This window comes from Rhinolophus ferrumequinum, chromosome 20 (genome assembly GCF_004115265.2).
Source record: "Rhinolophus ferrumequinum isolate MPI-CBG mRhiFer1 chromosome 20, mRhiFer1_v1.p, whole genome shotgun sequence".
NCBI lineage: Eukaryota > Metazoa > Chordata > Mammalia > Chiroptera > Rhinolophidae > Rhinolophus > Rhinolophus ferrumequinum.
In genome coordinates, this window is record NC_046303.1 from 31578469 (window position 1) to 31600381 (window position 21913).

Consider the following 21913-nt stretch of genomic DNA (forward strand, 5'->3'; position numbering starts at 1 on the left):
AATAAGGTTGTCAGGCCATCCATTCATTTTCAAATATTGGTTATAAGGTGTAGACATTGATATTCTTTTATGTTGAGAAATCTTTTCTGTCATTATTTAATAAAATGTTTTTAGTCATGCTAATAAACTTGTTTGGAGATAAAAAAATAAATTTAAAGGAATCACAACGGTTGAATGAATAGCTTACTAAATATTTGGCCCATCCTCTCCTGCAAAGATTCTAAATGATATCTGCAGGTATCCATAAAAAGAAGAATAAAAGTCAACATAGGGAAAAATAAATTAAAAAATCCTCACTTTAAGGCAAGAAAGTAGATAAAAGGAACAAAAAGGTGTTCTTTTTTGTTAGATCATAAACAGTAAGACATTAGATTTAAACTCAATGTACTTATATCAGTAAAAAAATAAATAGCAACTTTCTAAGTTCATTTTAAAATAAATATTGAGAAAATTTTTTTAAATAAGATTGAGAAAGTACAACAAAGTAAAAAACTATACACTGCTTACAAAGGACAGAAAGAGTGCAGTAAAAGAATGGGAAAAAAAGATACACCATACAAACACTAACCAAAAGAAAGCTGATATAGCTCTTCAAATATCAGACAAAGTCGATAATAAGGTGAATTATTAGAAGTAAAGAGGGACATTTTCTAATGATTAAAGGTCAATCTACTGAGAAGGTATGATAATTTTAAATTGTAAACAACTATTAACTTCACCTCAAACACATAAAGCAAAACATGAGGTAACCAAAACAAGAAACAGAAAACCCACACTTTCAGTGTGAGAATTTTTTTTTTTAAACCCATCTCTTTCAGTAACACATTCTAGAGGTTTGGAACATGGTTAACAAATTTGACCTCATATACCTGACAGAGCACCCAACCAGGTCAATAGAGCTAGGTACTATCATATCCTATCCTTCTCCCTCCAGTAATTTAAATTGCTTTTACTAAACACTACATTATATATCTGTGTGATGCCTTTTGTCTACACTGAGGGTCACAGTGTGAAAATGTCCTAATCCAATCATCAATGAATCTATTGTAAGGGTACTATCAATATTAATATGACTGCTACAAATCATGCATTATTTGTACCAATAGTTGTACCTCTCTTGAGCAGATTTTTTTTTGTTAAATCTTACAAACACTGTGAATAATGTAATGGACAAATGTTTCCTTCCTTCTGGTAACTGGAAAGCTTAGAGCCAAATTAAAGGCCTAGCCTCAGAAATAGTGTATGTGTGTTATATATACTTGCAGCATCATTTCTGGTTCCACAATGTCTTCATCCTCATGGTTCTCCCTTATCTTTCCAGTTTCAATTCACCCTATCTGTCATATAGAGGTGTCTCTTCAAGTTACTTCCAGATACTACATGACTGAATGAAGTATAAGAATTTAAAAACACATGGGTGGGGAAAAAAAGGCAGCTACACCTAGTGACAGTTGGTTATCTCCCTTTGCTCTTCCTAATAAAGACTTTAAGTCTGAGTAAATTTCATAGAAGTGATTCAATTAAAAGAAATCATATTCCATGAAAACAAATAAGCCAACAACTGGGTCACAACAGCAAATCCCATGTGGATGGGGCCTGATGACCAGAGAATTGGTTAGCTTGAGCATCTAAGCAGGCTTGAGAGCTCCACTGACATGCCCACAAATCCTGGGTGTGGGACCACACACAGTGCGTTCAGGATTCAGGTGCAGACAATCATCTTTGGGTCAACTTTTGGGAAATCTGGAACCTTACTGCAACAGACAAACCATCTTGTGGGAAAACAAAATAACGGAAAAGAGAGGAAGCAAGAAGGTATTATTTTCATATCCTTATGCTCCTTTCTCCAGGATATTCTTAAATTACCTGGAAAGTAGCTAACTTAAAGACATCCAGGAGTAAGTAATTAATACCAGCCATAATCTATTCTGAAAATCTAGACTTTCCTATAATTCTTGCTCAGTTCTGGTTAGAGCTAAGGAATAGCAAGTAACTAAGGATAAAATGCCTTACATAACCTTGACTGTCCACATGCTGGGGAAAACAACATGCATTGCTATCTAACTGGTGGCCCACTGGCTGAGTAGATAGGTGTGAGAAGGAACAAGCATTTGGTACTAATACCCAAACTTCACAGGGATCCTTGGATTAAATGTACTAAATTTATAAAGCTACAAGTGACCCAGCTTCTGTTATGCTTCAGAACTGTTAATGGGTCACAATGCTTACAGAATTAAGCGTAAATTCTTCTTCAGGTGTTCAAAGCCTGTGTTTACTCCAAGAATACCCTATAACACACACCTTTGGGCCCCATCTTTAACGTAAGGTCTATAAAACAGGAAAAATTATTTTAATTTTTCATTTTTTCCCTCTTCTTCAAAAATCCTCTCATCTCTTAAAATGTTTCTATCATCTATTTATTTGTCTCACATCAACCCGTTCATCTTCTGCAACCTTGGTCCCAGCCCCCCTACAAATCATATACCTTGTTTCATACTTACCAGAGCCAAACACCGTTCTTCCTACTTAGTAGCCACCCTTCCTCTTATAGGCCAGTGTGCCACCAGGCTTTCAGTGCTGAAAATAACTTTTTGAAAGGGGTATCATACTTACTTCTTATCTCTTAAGATAGGGTAATCATAATCTGCCTTCATATAATTTCTACCTATCAGTCCTAGTCTTTCTTTCAGTATGTTTATAGAATATGCATAACCTTTACCAAAGAGCATTTAACATATGTGAAGCTTAAAACAGTATGAGCGTGAGGATACCGGAATATCTAGAAGCTTAGAAAGAACATGTTGATTAAGTGACTTTTGTAGGGAATCTAATCAAACTAAGATGACAATGCTTTTTCCCCACCAAGATCTCTCATACATGCCTGTTCTCCGCTCTTAGTCTAGTTCTGACTTAATCAGCTGGGCAGCCATAGACATATTCAGACATACTTCAGGGCACTTGGAGACACGGTAGAAAACTCTTATATAGATCAGAATTACTTCGACACTAAGAAATGACAAACACGAAACATGGCAGTACGGCAAAATTATTGTTTTTCACATCCTGGATCACATAAAATATTTGACCAGCACACTGGCATAGATTAGAAGGGATTTGGGGTTTGTTATGGCTCGTGGTGAAAACATAATTTTTATGTTTGCTTTACCTATTATGATAAGAAAAATATAGAACATATTAAATAATAAATTTATATATATACTCTATCAAAAATTTAATGAGACACTTGAGTGGGCTTAGTTTATAGAGAGAACCATATAAATGATGTTTAAATATATACCTTGGAAAACTTGTGCATGGTTTAAAAAATGGTTTTATCACTGTAAAATTTTACAGTAAGTGTATATGCAGAGTCGCAGAATCCATCCCCAGCTGGGGCGCTCTGTGCTAGAAGAACATGAGTATATGTGAAGAAATGGCTGCTTATGTGCTCTTCCTTTCCTCCTCTTTCCTTCCTGACTCCTCCACTCTCCCCTTCCCTTCTCTCTCTCATTTTTTAAAATTATTATTTCATTTTAACATCATTTTTCATTGACCTATCATTGATAATCCTTTTGCTTCATTGATCTGCCTCAAAGCCTAAAAGTATGCTAAACAACTCAGCCTATCAATAAAACACTCCAGTGCTTGGAAAGCAAGTGAGAACCCGGCAGTTCACAGGAGGTGGGGAGGCAGAGCCCTGTCCAAGGGGCAGGAACTTGTGGAACTGACTGTAACCACTGTGCTCATCCTGCTGCAAAAAGGTGTGTGTTGGGGGCGGGAGTGTGGGGGGTATTGGGGTGGTTCTGCAACACCCAAAGGCCTGTGGTTTCGCCTGCAAGTCTACTGCCTTTTCTAAACCTCTAGGACTTCAGCGTTCCCTAGCAACGGAAGCAAAGGATCAATTTAGAAAAGTGCTTTCCAGAGCATTCCTATCTAGCTACTGACCAAGCCATTTAGTTTATGTGATCAAGCAATTGAAATTCAAGATTTATCACTGACTGTCCTCGGCAGCAAAACTGGAAGAGCAAGCACTGCTTGATATGTATACTACTAATGTCTGAGATGACTGATTCTACCTCTACTGCACAAGCATGGGTCGGTTTCCGCAAGAATTAGTAGTCTTAGCATCTCACTGTGAACCGACAGTGTTGCTAGGGAAACTGGTAATTATGTGGCAAAATGGAGGCTGTAGAAGAGAAAAAGGGTTCAGAAGAAATGTAAGGTTTTGATCCAAATCAGTATGTTAAGAGTACAGTTTGTTGATCTTCTGTAGTCACATAATTTAATAAATACCATTAATTATATGTTTAATAAGATACAGATTTCTTAACTGAAAGAAGTGAATGGAAATGAATTGGATTCTGTAAAGCTACTGGTTACTGATTATACTTCGTGCATGCCACAGCAGGCACATATATGTATTTACTACAATCTGCAATTAATTTTAAGAATTAAAATATTCAACAACATGAAAAAAATTTGGATTTGATTTCTGAGATTTTTCTTTAGAAATCAATTTTACAGAGTTCCAGATATAAATACCGTAATTCTGTGAAGGCTCTAATAAAATTGCTTTTTTGTTTTTACTCCATAGACTAAGTCATATACCTTTAAAACACCCTTTAGGATGGGGAAGAAGGAAGTGTTACTATTTTTATAGTTTACATAGTAAAACCAACCCAGAGAAGTTGAATAACCTTCCTGAAATCACAGAGCTCTTCAGTTAGTGGTAATGCTGGAGCTAAATACTCCAATTTAAGCTGCCCGGGAGGCATTATTTACAGATTATAACTCATGAAGGGAAAACTCAGCAAAGGGATACACACATACACACTGAGGTAATGGTCTCAAATCTCTAAATATTTCTTTAATTTTCAGTGAAGATTTCCATTACTTTTCATTTTTAATGGCTAAGAGTTTAATTCTACAAGTTAATGTGATCTAAAAACTTGTTTACCAGGAAAATCTCTTTGGAGACATGTTCATACGTGAGGAAGATCGCCAAAGATTTAAACCTCTCATCAGTGAACAGTTTTACTGCGTGTCCAATCATAGCCTGTGAGCTGTCAACTATCTCAGGACAATGCTGTGACACAACTATTCTTTTTTTTCACTTTTTCCAAGAACTACGAGGTAGCTATTTAAAAGATGTAACCCAAAGTTTTATATCCTCCCGTATATTTATCATTATAAATTCTTATACATTTCCTAATTTATAAATATACTATAGATATTAAACCATTCATTCACATTCATATACACACAATTTATGTGTGGGTGTATGTGTGTTTGAAGAAATCAGAGATTTACTTATGGTTGGTGCATAAAAGAAGACAACCATTTATATAGAAAATTTTTCCAGTGTTTTGGTCTGATTTGGTCTTTGACAGGAAAGAATGAGAAATACACACACACACACACACACACACACACACACACACACCGGGGGTCCAAAAAAATGTATACACATGCTTTTGTACTCATCTTTTGTTATAGAAATATATTGAGTATTACAATTGTAATACAGTTTTTTTTTCCTTTCTTAAAATGTGTATACATTTTTTTGGTAACCTCTGTATATAGGACACCAAGGGAAAAGCACAAAACTTATACAGAACTTCTTAACTCAATGAATTCCAAGTGCTGGAAGCAGATAGTCAGCCTTCTAATGCTCTGAAAAAAATCTTAAGTGATTTAAAAAACTTAAGCCTTATGCATTAATACATAAGTCGTGTAGCTTACTCTAGATGGGATGAATTATCACTTTAAGGAATTTTATTAAGTCTATCAATATTATGATGGTTTTAAAATATCTGGCTTGTATTAAGTTGGAATTTTGTTATTTCTTTACATCAAAGCATTTATTTTCGATAAGTGCTAAATGATAAATTCCTATTTTGATAAGCCTTGTTTTCTTTCCCACAGTAGGAAGGCTTTCTCAACTTTTAAACCTCGGGGTATGAAAAAGAAGAATGTAAGGCCACGTTCTACAGTCATTAAAAACAATCTTTGCAGTTAGGTTAAACAAACCTTGACTTAGGCCATCCTGACAAGATGTCTGCTTGACATCCAAGTTCTCCATGGTATCTCCTTTGGAGACTTCACCAAGAGATGTTCTTCTCTCAAAGATGTTGTTGTTATTATTAACTTGAGTCCCATTTTGCTTCAGTAACCTGAACACCTCAGCTTCCAAATCTCTAATCTAAGAAAAAAATCAAAAAAAGCCACGTATAAAACTCTAAACCAGCACTCCTCTCCAAGTGCTAGGCAAAACTATCCTATTATTTAGTGGCTTTGAGCACATAACTCACCCGTACTTGGAGGCCTTGAACTTCCACAAGATGAGCTTTTTCCAAATCTTCTATTTTCTTTCTTTCTGCTTCCTGTCTTTTGATGAAATCAAGTTCTCTTAAGAAGAAAATAATAGATCTGATTGCATCAAACACTCAGTAAATGAGAAAATGTGAAAGTTCTTATCAGAAGCAATAAACTGCACAGGTAAATAATTGGACAGCTATTTAAATAACTAAAACCCAATCACAGTTCAAGAAAAGGTATATAATAATGAAAGCAAATAAAACATTTCAGTGCATCACAAAGTAAAGAAAAATGCTTTGATTCTGCTTATGATGATTTTCATTTGTAGCACCATATATATTTAGATAGGAACTAATGAACAAATGACTCACCATAGGTAATTTAGTGGAGATAATTACATGTCAGGTAGATATAATTCCACATTTACAAAGTAATATACGTAGTAAACTGATCGAACTGGATGGTGAGAGGTTGAAAAAGATAAATATAATAAGATTGCTTCCTATGAATGACAGTAGAAAGGGGTTTGGGTGGACCAGAAAAACTGAGGGGAAGCTGTCACTTATACACCTGAGGATAATATGAGAAGAAGGAGAAATATCTGCATTTTGAGAGCCTGGAATATAATATGCAAATTTAGCAAAACTTATCATAAAATTATTACATGAAATTGAGTTAGATATATTTTTGGCAAGAAGACTTAAAATAGCAATGTACTGAATTCACATTCACAAAGAACAATTTTCCCCTTTTTAACAATAAACTTTTTATAGCAATCTATTTTAAACATTATGAACATTATTTCCATGTGAGGATATAACAGAGATATAATGAATCTTGCATATATTCTTAGCTTCTGGGGCTTGGCATGGAAAACCAGAAGTGATACTGGCATTACGTTTTATTGTTTTAGTTAGCCGGAAGTAACTGATGAAAAAAACTCCAGTGAAAATCTCCCTGAAATTAGACTACGATCCAACAGATGGAAGCAAAGCAGCACTGGAATCTCAGAAAGAGCTGTTGAAATTAAAGAGCAGAGTGTGGTGAGGGTCTCTTGCTGCAGTGAAGTGGCAGGGCAGGGGGTCTTGCTAGTCAATATTTATACTCTCTGTAGCGGGAAAATTTTGCAGTTACTGATTCTAAGAAAAGAGAGAGAAACAGCCTCAGCAAGGCCCTAATTGCTGCTCTGCATGTACTATGTCCAGTAGTCATTTTGCATGACTTTAGCTGGGCTTTTTGCTCCTGAATCACCAAGATGTTTCAAAAAGGATAGATAGTCAAATGTTTTAACAGTTACTATTATTGATTAACTATCAAAAAAAATTCATGATGTAACTGGTTGCCCAAAAAATGGTAAAATAAACAAAACATAATCTCCTATGGAAAAAATGGTAGAAATGATTTCTAAAACTTAATGTCTATTTTTGCTTTAACTATGCTTCTTAGAGGGATAACTCTGAGGTCATCTTTTCTATTTCATTAGATATTGCAAAATTACAGGACATAAACCTTCTTTAAAAACACACAACTAGTTTTCAGTCATTAGACGCTGCTTACTTTTGTTGAAAATCCTTGATCAATTTCTTCGCCTTGTTGTATTTCTTTTCCAAGGCCTGATATTGGCTTTGAGTCTCTTTGAGGTGTTCATTTACTGTGTGGCATAATGTCTGAGCCTCAATCCAGTAGCTCTCCAACTTCAGCATTCTTTCTTTATTCTCTTCTATATTCTGTTGGAGTTGAGTTTTTTCTAGTTCCCACCTCACTTTCTCGTTTTCTGCTGCTTGCAGCTGGATAAATAAAATGTCAAGGCACAGATAATCTGGGTACTTCCTTAGCAAAATCCGTTGTATTTTTATAGCATGTTTTAGATTAAATTCAATTTACATATACTCAATCACCAAACACCTTGAGATGTGAAGAGCAAGTGTTATTTTCATCATTTCATAGATTATAAAATGAAAGCCTTGAAAAGTGAAATGCTTTGTCCAAGGTCACACATTTGATAAATGATAAAACGGGGGTTTGAGTCCAACTCCCATGATCTTTCCATCACACTATGTAGTCTGAAATTCTGTGAGCAGTAAAAGACATTTCAGAGTTTGACTGATTCTAGCCAATGAATTTCAACATGCTTTCTTTTAGGGGTTATTTATTTACTTATGGTAAAAACAAAACAAACAAACAAAAAAAAACACCTAAAGATAGGGAGGAGGCAAACTGGGAAGGAGAGAGGGCCAGAAGCACAGTGGGGCCTAAGGGTTAAGAGGGAGACTCTGGAGTCATTCAGTTTAGATTTGAATCCCAGTTCTGCCACGATTGGCCTTTAAACCTTGGGCAAGTAACTGAAGTTCTCTAACATCAGCGTGCTTGGACTAGCTCCTTGGGCATAATAACCTGGTAAATGTTAGTTATTTTTACTTTGTTTTTAGCCCTTTTGATGATATTATTACATCCTTAATTTCAATTGACACGTGAACATAATCTGTAGCTCATTATTTTGCTGGCAGTATTCTGAGCCTTATAAACCCCTATCTGCATAAAAGTATAAAAGACGGGGTTTAAGTGAAAATATAAATTCTTGCTGAATTAATTTAAATCCCTCCAATGCGACAGAAAGGCAGCTTCTTGTGGTTTCTGCTTTCAGGGACTCTTAGGAATAGACAGTATACTAGTCTAGTCTCCTCATTTCTATAGAAACTCAAGGCTGATCCTTTAGGTGAGAGGTCAAATGCCATTTATTCACTATAATTGTTTGATCTTTAAGCTAGTACTTCATCTTTTCCACATTCCTCTTTTACAGTTCAAAAGGATGCAGAGTCATTATAAACCATCAATTTTCAAAATCCAAGACATTCCAAAATCATACAGCATTCTGCAAATGAAATCTATATATACGTTTTTATGTATATTTTAAACTAAATACATTAGCAAAAGATGTTAAAAAGTAAAAAAGTAGTCAAGAACATTTCAAAATTAGGAATTCTATTATAAATATGGACATAGAATCATAATAAAGTAAGCGAATCTGTGGATATTATATGCCAATACAAGAATGAGAAAAATATAAAATATTAATTTATAGGATTTTCTAAATTAATGTTTACAGTCTAAAACATAAGCTTTGTTAAAGCACTTACAACCAAAGGGGAACTTTTTTCCCTGATTGTCACCAACAATTTTTAAAAGTCTTTGATCCTTCCATTCTACACCAAGAAACAATAGCAATTTAATACAGGACCGGGTTTTTACTGCATCTTTTTTAAGCAGTGTTTTGTACTCAGTTGTTTATTTACCACCCAATACTAATTTAAAAATTATTTTTCACAGAGCTTGGCTGACACCATGAATGATGTATAGACATGTTTTGACTAAAGACCTACAGAGTTATTAGCTGGGAATACCATTTAACCAAAATAGCCTTGCTAATTCATCTCCATTTAAAACACATGGAAAAAGCAAAACAAGTGTTCAATGTGAACAGGAAAACAGATCATTAGTGGTGGGGGAGAAATTACGTCTTCATTTTTAAAAGAGCATAAAAACAATAAAGAACATTGTTTTAAAAGGAATTCATAAGATACTTTTAAATCTCTGAAAATTACATATTTGATAAAACTAGACACAATTCTAGGAATTTACAAGCACCTTACACATTACCAAATAAAAATGCCCTTTTGAATTTTATACGGAGGATGCCAAAAAAATGCACACACGTTTTAAAAAACGAAAAAAACTATTAAAACTGTAATACTCAATATATACCATTAACAAAAGATGACTACAAGTCACGTTTGACTTCTGCAATTACAAGAGGTGCTCAAAGTGGTTACCATCAGTGTCCAGACACTTTTGAATACGGCGAACTACTGCTTGAACAACGTTGACCAAAGTGTCACTTATATGCACTTTTTTGACACCCCCAGTATATAAACTAAAAATACATACACGCTTTCATCATGACCTGTTTTTCCCCATAAATTTAAATAATGTGAACAACTAAATATTTCCAGTAGCATCTGGCACCTAAAAGCAATTATTCATATATGATATTAAATTTCATAGTATTTATTAGGAATTGGATATTTTTTCTATAAAAATAATACATGTGCTATGTTAAAATACATTGTTTCCAAAGAATAAGTTAAAAATAAATGATTAAATCTATTAAAAATAAGATAAAGAGAGATACAGTATAACAGCTTGTGCTTAAGCAATCAGTGGTCAAAACGTAATTTGGAGCCATTAAAAATATTTACTTTTTGAGGAAAGCTCAGAGGAAAACACATATGTGTAAATAAGCATTTTTAATGTATTGTGCTAGTTTCACTAAGGGGGTACTTACCCCCTAGTGGGTACATGCTCTTACTGGCAGGTTTGTCTGTGCATCTAAGAGTGGAAATGAATCTCCCACATTTGTATTGTTTTAAATGCATGGGACAAATATTTCTGTCCTAGGGTTGAATTTATTCATAGCATCCGAAGCTTAAAAAGTACAATTTCAAACACCACGTATTGCGTGGTGCTTACCTTGGTCTTCAATTTTTGAATCTCTGCTTCTGTAACTGCATGTTTGATTTGCAACTGAAAATTGAAAAGAAAGAAAAAAAAATCTGAAAAGGAAAGCATATCTATATTTTTAAAGCCTCAGCAACTAGAAGAGTATCATATTACATAGCAAAGTCCTAGAAAAGTGCTGCAATGCAGCAGGTTGTAAATTAAAATGTCTAGTGTGTAAAATGACTCACTAGGTGCAAACTAATTAAACACAGGGTTTATGGCCCACACTCCCTAACATCAGATTAGGTTACGAATTTAATTGCTCAGAGACCAAAAAGAAGAAAACACATTTTCTTGCCCCCTTAGCAGCTCTTCCTTTATGATTTGAGTGTCAAGGAATCGTTTCCTTGCTTGTGGATTAAACAGCTGAAGCTGGCAAGTCGGCCAGTGGCAGTGTGAAGATTCGATTCCAAATCTGGAAGGAAGGTGGCGCTATGGTACCGCGAGTCACACGCACGCCAGGCTGAGCAGCTTAGCTTTTTACAGCTCAGGCTGCTGCAAGCGGGGAGAAGAGGAGGATGCAGTTCCACAGCGAAATCTATTATTATTATTATTATTATTTTTTTTTTTTTTTTTTTAATTGCAGGAAAGGTAAAGATGTAGATTTATGTCTTCCAAATATCTACTCCTACTGAGAACCCTGACCCCAAAAAGCTTTGCCTACGGTCAGTTTATTAAATTCACGAGAGCCTCCTTAACATGTTTGTTTTGCTTCTCTCCTCCTCTCACTTTGTTTTCTCTGCAAAGGAAGGACAAAGTATTCATTTCCTTAAGGGATAAATAAACACACCAACATTTACAGAAAGCAATTTATGTTATGGGTTGACAAGTCTCTTCTCTGAAATTCTCAGGACCAGATGTTTATGGAATTCAGAATTTTTCCAATTTCAGAAAGGTAGTAAGATGCATTTTCCATAAATGGAGTATCCTGTAAATTGAGTATTACAGCAGGGTCTGTGGAGGCAGTCTGTAATCAAACACATGAATATTTCTGCCACTAAGCACGACTATCCCCACTAAAGACTGTAAATAGCACCCTGTCAGTTTTGATCAGGTTTACTCCCAAATGAGTTTGTCACAAAATTATTTTAAAAAATCAGACCGTTTTGGATTTAGGATTGTACAAGAGGGACTGTAAACTTCTATTAGTGCAATCAAATAAGTCTAAGGTTTTCTTATCAGAAAAACGTTAGGGAGTCGGCTGGTGTTCAGGATAGAAACAGGAACCTTTAGAGATCAAAACATCTCAGAAACCTCAGCTCTCTGTTTGGTTTGTAACCTGCATTTGCTTGGTTTTTACCAGGCTAGGAGGGGCATATGGGAAGGATGAAGAGGAAAAGAAGTCAGAATCAAGGACAGGTTGAATCCACACAATTAGATGCCAATGAATAAAAGCCCAGAATCTGAGGGCCCCCAAGCTTCTTGCAAAATGGTCCCTCCTTGATGCTTTTGGGGCTCTTGTTATGTTTAAGGCACTGGGTTCCATACTGCTACAGCTCTGCTACTGCTCTCGGTCCTGAGCGTTAACCTTGAAACTGTTTTAAGTTTGATTCTGCCCCACTCACATCAGTTACCTTACTTTTCCACATTAGGATCTAGTCACTCCTGCACTATTACCGACATGGCTCTTTCTCCGTTCACCGTCTGGATTCCTAGGGGCTTCTGTGTTCTAACAGTCTCTAGAGAGGAGGAAGCACCCTGGTCTGAATGCATCTTTCCAGACCTGACAATGCCAGGCAACCCAACCTGACTTGCTTGAATGCCCACCTGCAGAATCATGAATGCTTACACTTGTGGACTCACTTTAGACATGGAAAACCATGGCTCCTTGCTGGAAATGGACCTGGTCTAGTTCTCACAGTGAGTTGCTGTGCTGTTAAAACCAGGACTTAGAACCTGGATCTTTTGGTTCCTGATCCAGTGCCTTTTTCCTTAGAAAATAAGGATTAATTCAATAGGCACTTATCAAATAGCTGCTATGCGCAAGATGCTGTGAAGATCATCCTTTTTTCTAATACTAGTGATAAGCTACCCCACTGATATAAGCTAATAAACTCAAAATGGCAAAAGTGCTGAAGATGTTAAACATGATACGTTGTTTATATATAGATAGAAATATATACACATGCTCACATGTGTGTACACACACACACAGACACACCTATAAGAAATTATTTTCCAAGGAGATTCTGTACTTTAGCGGGAACACACTTGCGCACCCAGCAAATCCATGTGCCTACGTGATTTTGGATTATCTGCAATTGTTACCGACAAGAAGATCGACTCCTTGTTCTTTCTACCATGTGCCAAGTGTACAGCAAGTCCTTGAAAAATGTCCATTTCATTCAACGCTGTTTCCTTATAATGATGAGATGCCATACGAACTGAAGTCTTGTTTATATCAATTAGCCTATGGTAACATTGGTTTCATTATACATCATTTCACCACAGTTCCAAGAACCTACCGAATACATTAAATGAGGATTTACTGTAGTTAAGTTGTAGTGCTTGAATTCATTTCAGGCTTATCATGTAGTAGCTATCTAACTTTGGAAAATTACTTAACCTCTCTTACCTTCACTTTCCTCACCTGTGAGATGCAGTTCCTCATAGGTTATAACACCCCTTACTGGAAGACTAAATGAGATGTAAAGCTATGTAAAGCTTTTAGCATAGCACAGTGGCTAGCATAGAATCAGCCCTCTATCAAGGTAGCCAAGATCAAGAAAGAATGATCAGAAAAACTCAATATGATTACTCCAACTCTACTTCTCAGTTAAAAATGCTAAATGCTGTAAAATGTCACACCTGAAATAAAATGAACACCTCTGGCTCTATCTGAAGAGGAGCAAGACATCCACAGGCAGGTTTTGTTATGAACACTGTAACTCTGGGGAAGTACCAGATTGTATTTTCTCAGTGGTTAACTCCCTGTAGGGTAACCAAGTATACAGCAGGCAGTTTGTTGAGAATTTGGGTTTTCTTTGCTCCGTCGCTGTGGCCTCTAGTAATTTGCTTCTCTGGGCCCCAGTTTCCCATGTGAAAAAGGAGAGGATTAGATGGGACGAAGTCCAAGGCTCTTACAAGCACTACAGGTGTGACATTTTTAAAATGAAGAGCCTGGAGACGGTTGCCATGGTTACAGATTCTAGAAATTCTTGTCCCAAGCCGCATTTTCATTGCTATGAATGCACATGGTAGATTAATCCACTGATGTGTGGGACAAACGGAGGTAAAACTGTGCAACACCCAAGTTGATCTTCAGTTATCCTCCCTCTCCGCCACCCCCATCTCACCGAAATGGGTAACAGAAGAGAGCTGAACGCGTTAGCAGTGAGGTGAGAACGCTGATAAAAGCCTGGAGTGTTACTAAGTACAGCCAAATTCTTTAGACACAGGAAAGGAGAATGAAGTGTATACATTCAGACGTGATTCAGAAGATGGACAGAAGTTTTAGTGCAGGTTTCTTAGTACGTAAGCCCTAAAATTATTGGTATGTGATTGCTTTAAGTCTGTATGCACATGAAGAGAATTTCTACAATCCAGCACTATCAACAGGAAAAGCATCCAAAATAAACTAATCAAACTCTTTCATTTTACAGAAGAAAAAAAAAGCTTTTTCAGTAGCTTAAGTGGCAGAACTAACAAGTGTCAAAGCTAGGTAAATTTCAGTCCGGAGTCTTTCCACTAACACTAAATTTCTTATGTTTGTAGGAGCCTTTATCTATTTCCTTTATCATGCAAATGAGTCTGTGAGGGAAGCAGGACGGGCAGTGTTAGCCTCATTGTTCAGAGGGGGAAAGACGCTCAGAAGTTACATAGCTTCTTCAAGTTTGCGGCACATGCAGGTGGTGGAGTGGAAAGTATCCCGGATCTGACGCCCCCAACCCATCCCCCCATTCACCACGTACCTAATCTGAACCCACTTTGGGATACATTTTTCATTTAAACCTCACAAAAATCCTAAGGCATAGGTCATCACTGTCACCTCTCAGATGAGAAAGTATTACTCAGACTTGATGCCATGGATCACTCTGGTAGACCCTGGGTATTTCGACACTACATACAAAGTGGGGCTCAATCAACTGCTGTTATTACTTACAGAGCTTAGGAAGAAATACCTCCCTCATTATTCAGCCAGCATTTACTGAATGAGATTACATACCGGAGGCTGTGCTAGTCACTGCGAATATAAGAACGTGACGTGGAATCTACCTACCCACTAGGTAGGAGATTAATAAATGCCGCCTCCTCAGAGAAGTTCCCAGAACACCCTAAGAGAAACGTGGAAGGAAACCTGCTCACCCACAGCCTGACTAGTCTTTTATTGCTGTAACCAGGTCAGATGACATTTGGCTTTGGCCTATTTGTCATATCTCCAACTTTACCCTCCAGGAAAAGTTGGCACAACAGGCCTAAGATACTTCCACTTCATGAAAAAGAGAAAATTGCTTTTGGAAGAGGTAAAGCAACTTGACAAAAGAAGTCGAGTTGGTCAAAGGTCAAGTTTTCGTATTCTAGAGTAGCTCTCCTTCCACATACTCAATAACCTTGCCAAAGTCCAAGTCCAAGGGTTCGCACCTCACCTGGAGATTGGTCATGCTGACTGACTACAGGGAGAAGTCAACAAGACTGGTGAACAGAAACAGAGCCTGAGAGACCTGTCGGAACTTTTGGGCTTCAGAAAATTTAGGACTGGAGATAAGAATTGGGAAGAAAGGATATAAATAAAATTGCTGGTCAGCGTATTTCAATTTAGGTCTCTCTCTTTCATCTCTTCCGTCATTTTTATCATAAATACCATAGATATCCACCTCAGGATTACAACACAAATAAACACACGCATTCCTACAGAGAACAGTAGCTGTCATATAACATTCTGCAGGTGTACCTGCTGAGTACATTTTGTTTATTTCTTTCAAAAGGATGACTACAGAACATGTGCTCATATAACTGAATCAATATAATCCAACTACAACTGCACTCGAAATAGAAGTATCCTTATGCAAAAATATAAATAGTAAGATTGAACTTTTGCACTCTCTTTACTTATCCTGTGCAAGCAGGGAAAACATTTTTCTTTAAAAAGTGAAGAATATTATCTTTGTAGATATTTTAAAGATTTTAAGAGAGCTTTAGTAGTAGAGATTTTATAATCAGATAAGAGCCATATTCTCTGGTCTTACTTTACAAGGACAAAATAATAACTGATACTTGCAGAGAACTTTATAAAGTGGTTTCAGCACTACAATCAGAATTTTTACAATTACCTTTGTGGTTATTTGAAGTTTGTCTTACCCATGACATGGTAAGCACCACAAAAAAAGGAATCGGAGCTGTTGTTCCTATACTTTGCTGCTATTCAAATGAAGCTATGCCATAGTTCTTTGCAATTTCTGCTCCATGCTTTATATACGGTACCTACCTTTACATTAACAAAAGTGTTTATATCAGGGAATAATTGATGTAAAATGAGCTAAAACCTGCTGGTTGAATGTCATAATCTAATCTGAATGACAACAGTAAATGCAGCATATGTAACACAGGGAGAGATACTCCGACTAGGTCACACTGTAAGTCAGTACTCATCACCTGGTGATTAACGATGAAGGTACTGGATGTAGGTGATAGCCTATAATTACAGCTCCTTTTATATAAATATCTGTTTACTGCTAAGTCAGTAAACACTTTATAACTTCTCTCCATGTTGATGGAAAGTGCCATCAAGAAAACTTTATTATCTTAATGCATGTATATATTTTTTAGATTATTTTTCGTAGATTCTTTATGATCTAAGTAAGTAAACTAATGCGATTTTTACACTCCATGTTTTCCTCAAGACACATGTAGACCTGTTTTTCCCAGGCGCTGATACCCATGACTTCTGAGGAGGACTGGTGGACAGGAAACACTGTGCAGCCAGTTTAAATGGCACCTGATCAGCAGTTTCTGATTCAGTTTCTTCCTATTTCCCACTAAATTTCCAGTGAAATCACATTAAAAAAAGGAAAACTCACAACTAAACGGACACCGAAACTATAAACAATTGTTACTAGAATATAAAAGAGTCATGAAATTGAATTAAGAAAAACCTATACAAGCTTCACTCCAAGGACTGGGAGATGCTGGGTGCTGCCTCACTGATTGCTTGAGATCAAGAGTCTGTCCAATGAGAAACCTGGCCAACCTCTACTGTCTTTCCCAGGAACTGTCCTCAAACCAGGTTCTTTCACTTTCTCAGTATCCCAGTCATTCAGAAAGCAGCGACTAGCACAGAGGAAGAATGAAGATGGCTGATACTGGTACCACACTGCACACTTTTAGTTGCAGACCACAAAATAGAGCAATATAGACAGGAGTCAACATAGTACTAGGTGCTTCAACAGCAGGGAATCATCTTTTTTTTCCTTTCCTTTAACTTGGAGAACTGAGTGGTGAGATTTGGACATCTCTCACCTTAGTACAGGAACTGCACTGGATTACAGACTGCCAGAAAATAACAACCAGGATGGAAACGAGGCACCTAGTTATTTCCTCCTGATGCAAGTCTAGAAATGGAATTCACAATCACAAAAGTAGGTAATTACCAACTAATATCAAATACAAAACAGATTTTTGTCTCATTTCAAGATAAATAAAGGAGAAAAAGGCATCTGATACCTTCAGTTCAAGGTAAAGAGAACATCAACTTGGAAACTCATATAAGTAAACCTGTGAAAATGATGTATTCTGTAAATAAAAAGATATTTTAAAGTAATTATATGAAATACCAAGATAAAGAGAAAGGGAAGAAGCATGAGGACTAGGTGGAGAGTAAGGAAACTAACAATTTAATAAGAGAATTAAGTCATGTTAGAGTTGGTAAGGAGCATAAATGAATTTGAAGTTAAAATCATATTTAATACTACAGAAAACAGAATCATTGATATGAGAGGACATATTTAGTTGTCCTCTACACTAAATGTCCTCTACACACTCTGTTTTTTCTGTCCTCAAACATAGAAAAAACAGCAAATAAAATATGAAAAAGATAACACTGAAAACAGTGTTTCTAGAAAAAGAAACAAAAAATAACAAAAAATTGAAACCATTCATAACTAAAATAAACACAAAATACAAACATAAAACAAGGAAAGTAGATTAGAAAAAAAATTCAATGAAAGGAGGCCTACTTCCAAGAAATTATGATAAAAAATTTAAAGTACAGGCTAAAATAATACAAGCACCCCAATGCCAAGTTGGCACTAGACTTTTCCTTTACGATGTGCAATGCTAGCCTAAAACAATGAAGCTTGTCTTACTACACTTTCAGGAAAGAAGTTTGGGAATCAAAATATTAAACCCAGCTAATTCCTATGCAATGTCCCATTCTCAGTATGGGAAACTCATGAAAATTATATCCTCTATGAGTACTTAATAAATTAAGATATACTCTGAGAAATAAGGAAAGATCCAGAACTTAAGAATTAATCAGGAAATTCTGATGTAAAGAAAATAATAGGTGAAACTGAGTAAGCTGAGAATGTAACTATTTGTTGTACATATTATTATAAAGCTAACTGAAAGCATAAGTTTTTTTAAAATGTGGCAATTAAATTTTAACAATCTTGTCTTAGAAACCAAGATTGTACCAAAAACTTCTATATGGAACATTCAAACAGTATGGTTTTGTTCTTAATTTTGAAAATTATAGAAATAGAGAACTTTTTTAAAACTTGAAGATTATCCCTAGTAAAAACCAATAAATATAAAAGTATAAAATATCAAATGAAATCAATTAGACCTTGAATAATTATAATAATTTTAAATTGCTAAATTTTCTTATTAAAAGAAAGATTCCAAAATAGTATTTTAAAAATTTACAATAAAACAAAGTACTGCAATTAGGTTTATGTTAAAAGTAGGTACATACATATACACTAGTGTTTATCCAACAACTACAAACAAAAGTAGCAGTCAGATTGTTAACATCAGACAAAGAAAACTTAAATATAAAAAAAAAACTTTAAATCATACTTTATGTGCTTTCAACATAACATTGAAAAAATCAAAGCTAGTAGAGACGAAATGTAATAAAGAGGAGTATTTTACTATATGACTCAGTTTATTAGGTTAAATAGAAAAAAATAAATAAGGATACAAAAGTTATGAAATGCATAATCTCACTTTTATCACAAAACCCATATTAATCTGTAATATAATAAAAACACTACCTTAAAAAATCAAAACTTGTAAAGACAATTATTGGCCCACAATGTCATAAAACATTAAATTAATTTTTAAAAATTACAAATTAAAAAATGTTTCCTCTATTATTCAAGTAAAAGAGAAAATGAAAACAAATAGAAAATATAGACCATTTGCAAAATGATGACAATAAGAAGAAGGCACATTGAAACTAAAGATATGGCCAATGGCCTAATCAGAGAGAGATTCATAGTTTTGTGCTTAAATAATAAAGTATTATAATAAATTGTTTACTGTAAGAAATTAGAATTTAAAAAAATCAAGCATTCCTACGGATAATACGATGATGGAATAGAAAATAATAATAAAGGCAGAAATTAATGAATTAGGTAGGGGAGAGCTTCCAGTTTAGTACAAATAGCAAACTAACAAAAGATTATTTAATGCCCCTCCTGAATTCATCTTTGGCGATGTCAGAAAAGAAAAAAAGGGTCACTGATGGACTTCAGGGTCTCATTCATCAATTAACAAAAAAGCCTGTGAGAAACTCTTAGGAGACAGAACACAGATGTTTCTAGATGTTTTAGGGGGAAATAAATTTCTTGAAAAATGCAACCAGGAATGGGAGTCAGCGATCTAATTAATCTTTAATCTTTCACATGTGATCCGGGTAAACCTGCATCTGGAGGTAAATCAGGGACAACCTTTTCCATTGCCCTAAAGTTTGGACTTCTTGGTCACTAACATAACCTTTCGTGCCATGTGGTAAAGTAGCAGCACCAGACTGATGGTAAATTAATATCAGGGCAGCACTGAAATACCATTAGAGTTAGAAAGAAGTATAGGTGAGTAGGAATTAATTATTGGTAACAGGCATACCTATAAATATATTTAACTAAAACTCTTGAACTACAAAAATGAAAAGGAGAGGGGAGGAGAAATAGATGAGAGTATGCTATAACTATTATTTTATTAAATGGTAAAGACATGGCTATTGATTAGGAGAAATTAACACTGAGTCAAAGCTACTCGGGTAATCTCTAGAAAAATAGAATAAAACGTATAATTTTTAAGCAGCAGATGAAAACTGGATGTATCTGAGAAGTAGGTAAAAAGAGAAAGAAACAAGAAGGAGGCAGGGAAATTGTAAAATAGGAAATAAGTTGGCAGATGTAAATTCTAACATTAAAGTGATTAAAGTAAATGTAAATGAGTTAAACTCACCAATTAACTGACAAAGACACCCCGGGTAGTATACATGTAGGATTTAAAATAGGTTGACTAAAGGAAACACATTTAAACAAAAGGATATGGAGTGTCTAAAAACAGAGATAGAAAAAATAGATGCTGGGAAGAAATATGAAGCAAAAAAAAGTAGCATTGTATTTTTACTATCAGACGAACTAGAACACATTTGGGGTAAAATGCATCATAAGGGACACGAAAGAGGTTATAATAAATCAAGAAATTGTAATATATGAATATTACATGAATATATATGCAGCTAACAACACAGATTTAAAATACATAAAACTATAACTGATAGAATTATATATTTAAAAAAACCTGTAGCTTTTGATTTTGACACGTTTTTCAGAATTAGTAGATAAGAACACAAAATCTAAGCCATGTTATAGAGAAATGTATGTATTAGTATTATTAATCTTATTTACATAAATGAAAAACATATATAAATATCATACCTAAACAGAATATGTGTGCTTTTTGCATACATGTGAAATATTTACACAAAACTGTTTAGAATTAAGCTACAAAAAGTGTCAAAAATTCTACACAGCTATTATATGGACCAAAGTGTGGTAAATTTAGAACTCCATAACCAAAGGATGGCAAAATCAAGTTCATATGTCTAGAAAGTAAAATATACCACTAAATAATTTTTGTGTTAAAGAGGAAATCCCAAGAGAAAAGCGATCTAAGTGACAATGGCATTCTAAATGTAAAAAATTGTGACATGTAGCTAAAGCAATACTCAGAAAAAATTATAGCTTTAAATATACTTACAGAATGCAAAAGTTGTCAAAAATAAATGTAGTAAGCACAAGTGATTAATGCCAGTAAAGAAGAAAAGATGAAAAATAAAGACATTGGTAGGAAATAATAAAATAGGTACTTTTTAATTTAAAAAATAGCAATGTAAAACATAACATTTTAGACAAAATTCTAGAAAACTAAAAAATGAAAATATCAAATAAAGAATAAAAAGGGTACCTAATTATAGATATGAAAGATTTCAGTATTTTAAACTTGTGTTATAAAAATATAAGTTAATAAATATGAATGCATAGAGGAAATATGTGAATTTCTTGAAAAATGCAAAAAGATCAAAACTGGCCCAAGAAAAACTTGAAAACTTGAATAGAGTAATAGCTATTCTAAAGAGTATTTAAAATCTTCCTCCACGAAGGCACAGATGGTTTTACAGCTAAGGAATAACAAACTTTCAGGGAACAGTAATTTCTACCTTATGCAGGTCATTAAGTCTCTCTTATTAAAGTCATTCCTGAAACTAGAAAAATAAAGAAACCTTAACTTATATCAAAGCTAACATAATCTTCGTGGCAGCTTTTGATGAATCCACTCTAGTTAACATTTTCTGTTACTTACAGGTGGACGCTTATGTAACTAATAAAGGGGACTCTAACATTCTAGAAATCAGAAAAAAAATACTGGAATTAAATGGCTATATTCCACAAGCTTAGTTTTCTGCAAGTTAATTTAGTAGTTTAACGTAATTACAATAAAAATTACAAAAGTTTTTTCAAGGGAACTAATAAAGTGATTCAAATGTTTTCCTGAATAAGTTGAAAAGTAAAAGAATTTCTGAAGA

General features: G+C 34.9%; 1 protein-coding gene across 4 annotated transcripts in view; it reads right to left on the reverse strand.

Moving 5' to 3' along the window:
• The window catches only part of PPP1R9A (protein phosphatase 1 regulatory subunit 9A), a 267141-nt gene that overhangs the window by 38589 nt on the left and 206639 nt on the right, over window positions 1–21913 (reverse strand). For all 4 annotated transcript variants that reach the window (XM_033088319.1, XM_033088318.1, XM_033088316.1 and 1 more), the window contains 4 exons: window positions 10846–10899; window positions 7876–8105; window positions 6312–6408; window positions 6031–6202 (listed from right to left, as the gene is read on the reverse strand). In XM_033088319.1, the coding sequence (XP_032944210.1) occupies window positions 6031–6202; window positions 6312–6408; window positions 7876–8105; window positions 10846–10899 (553 nt within the window). The remainder of the gene's footprint in view (window positions 1–6030; window positions 6203–6311; window positions 6409–7875; window positions 8106–10845; window positions 10900–21913) is intronic.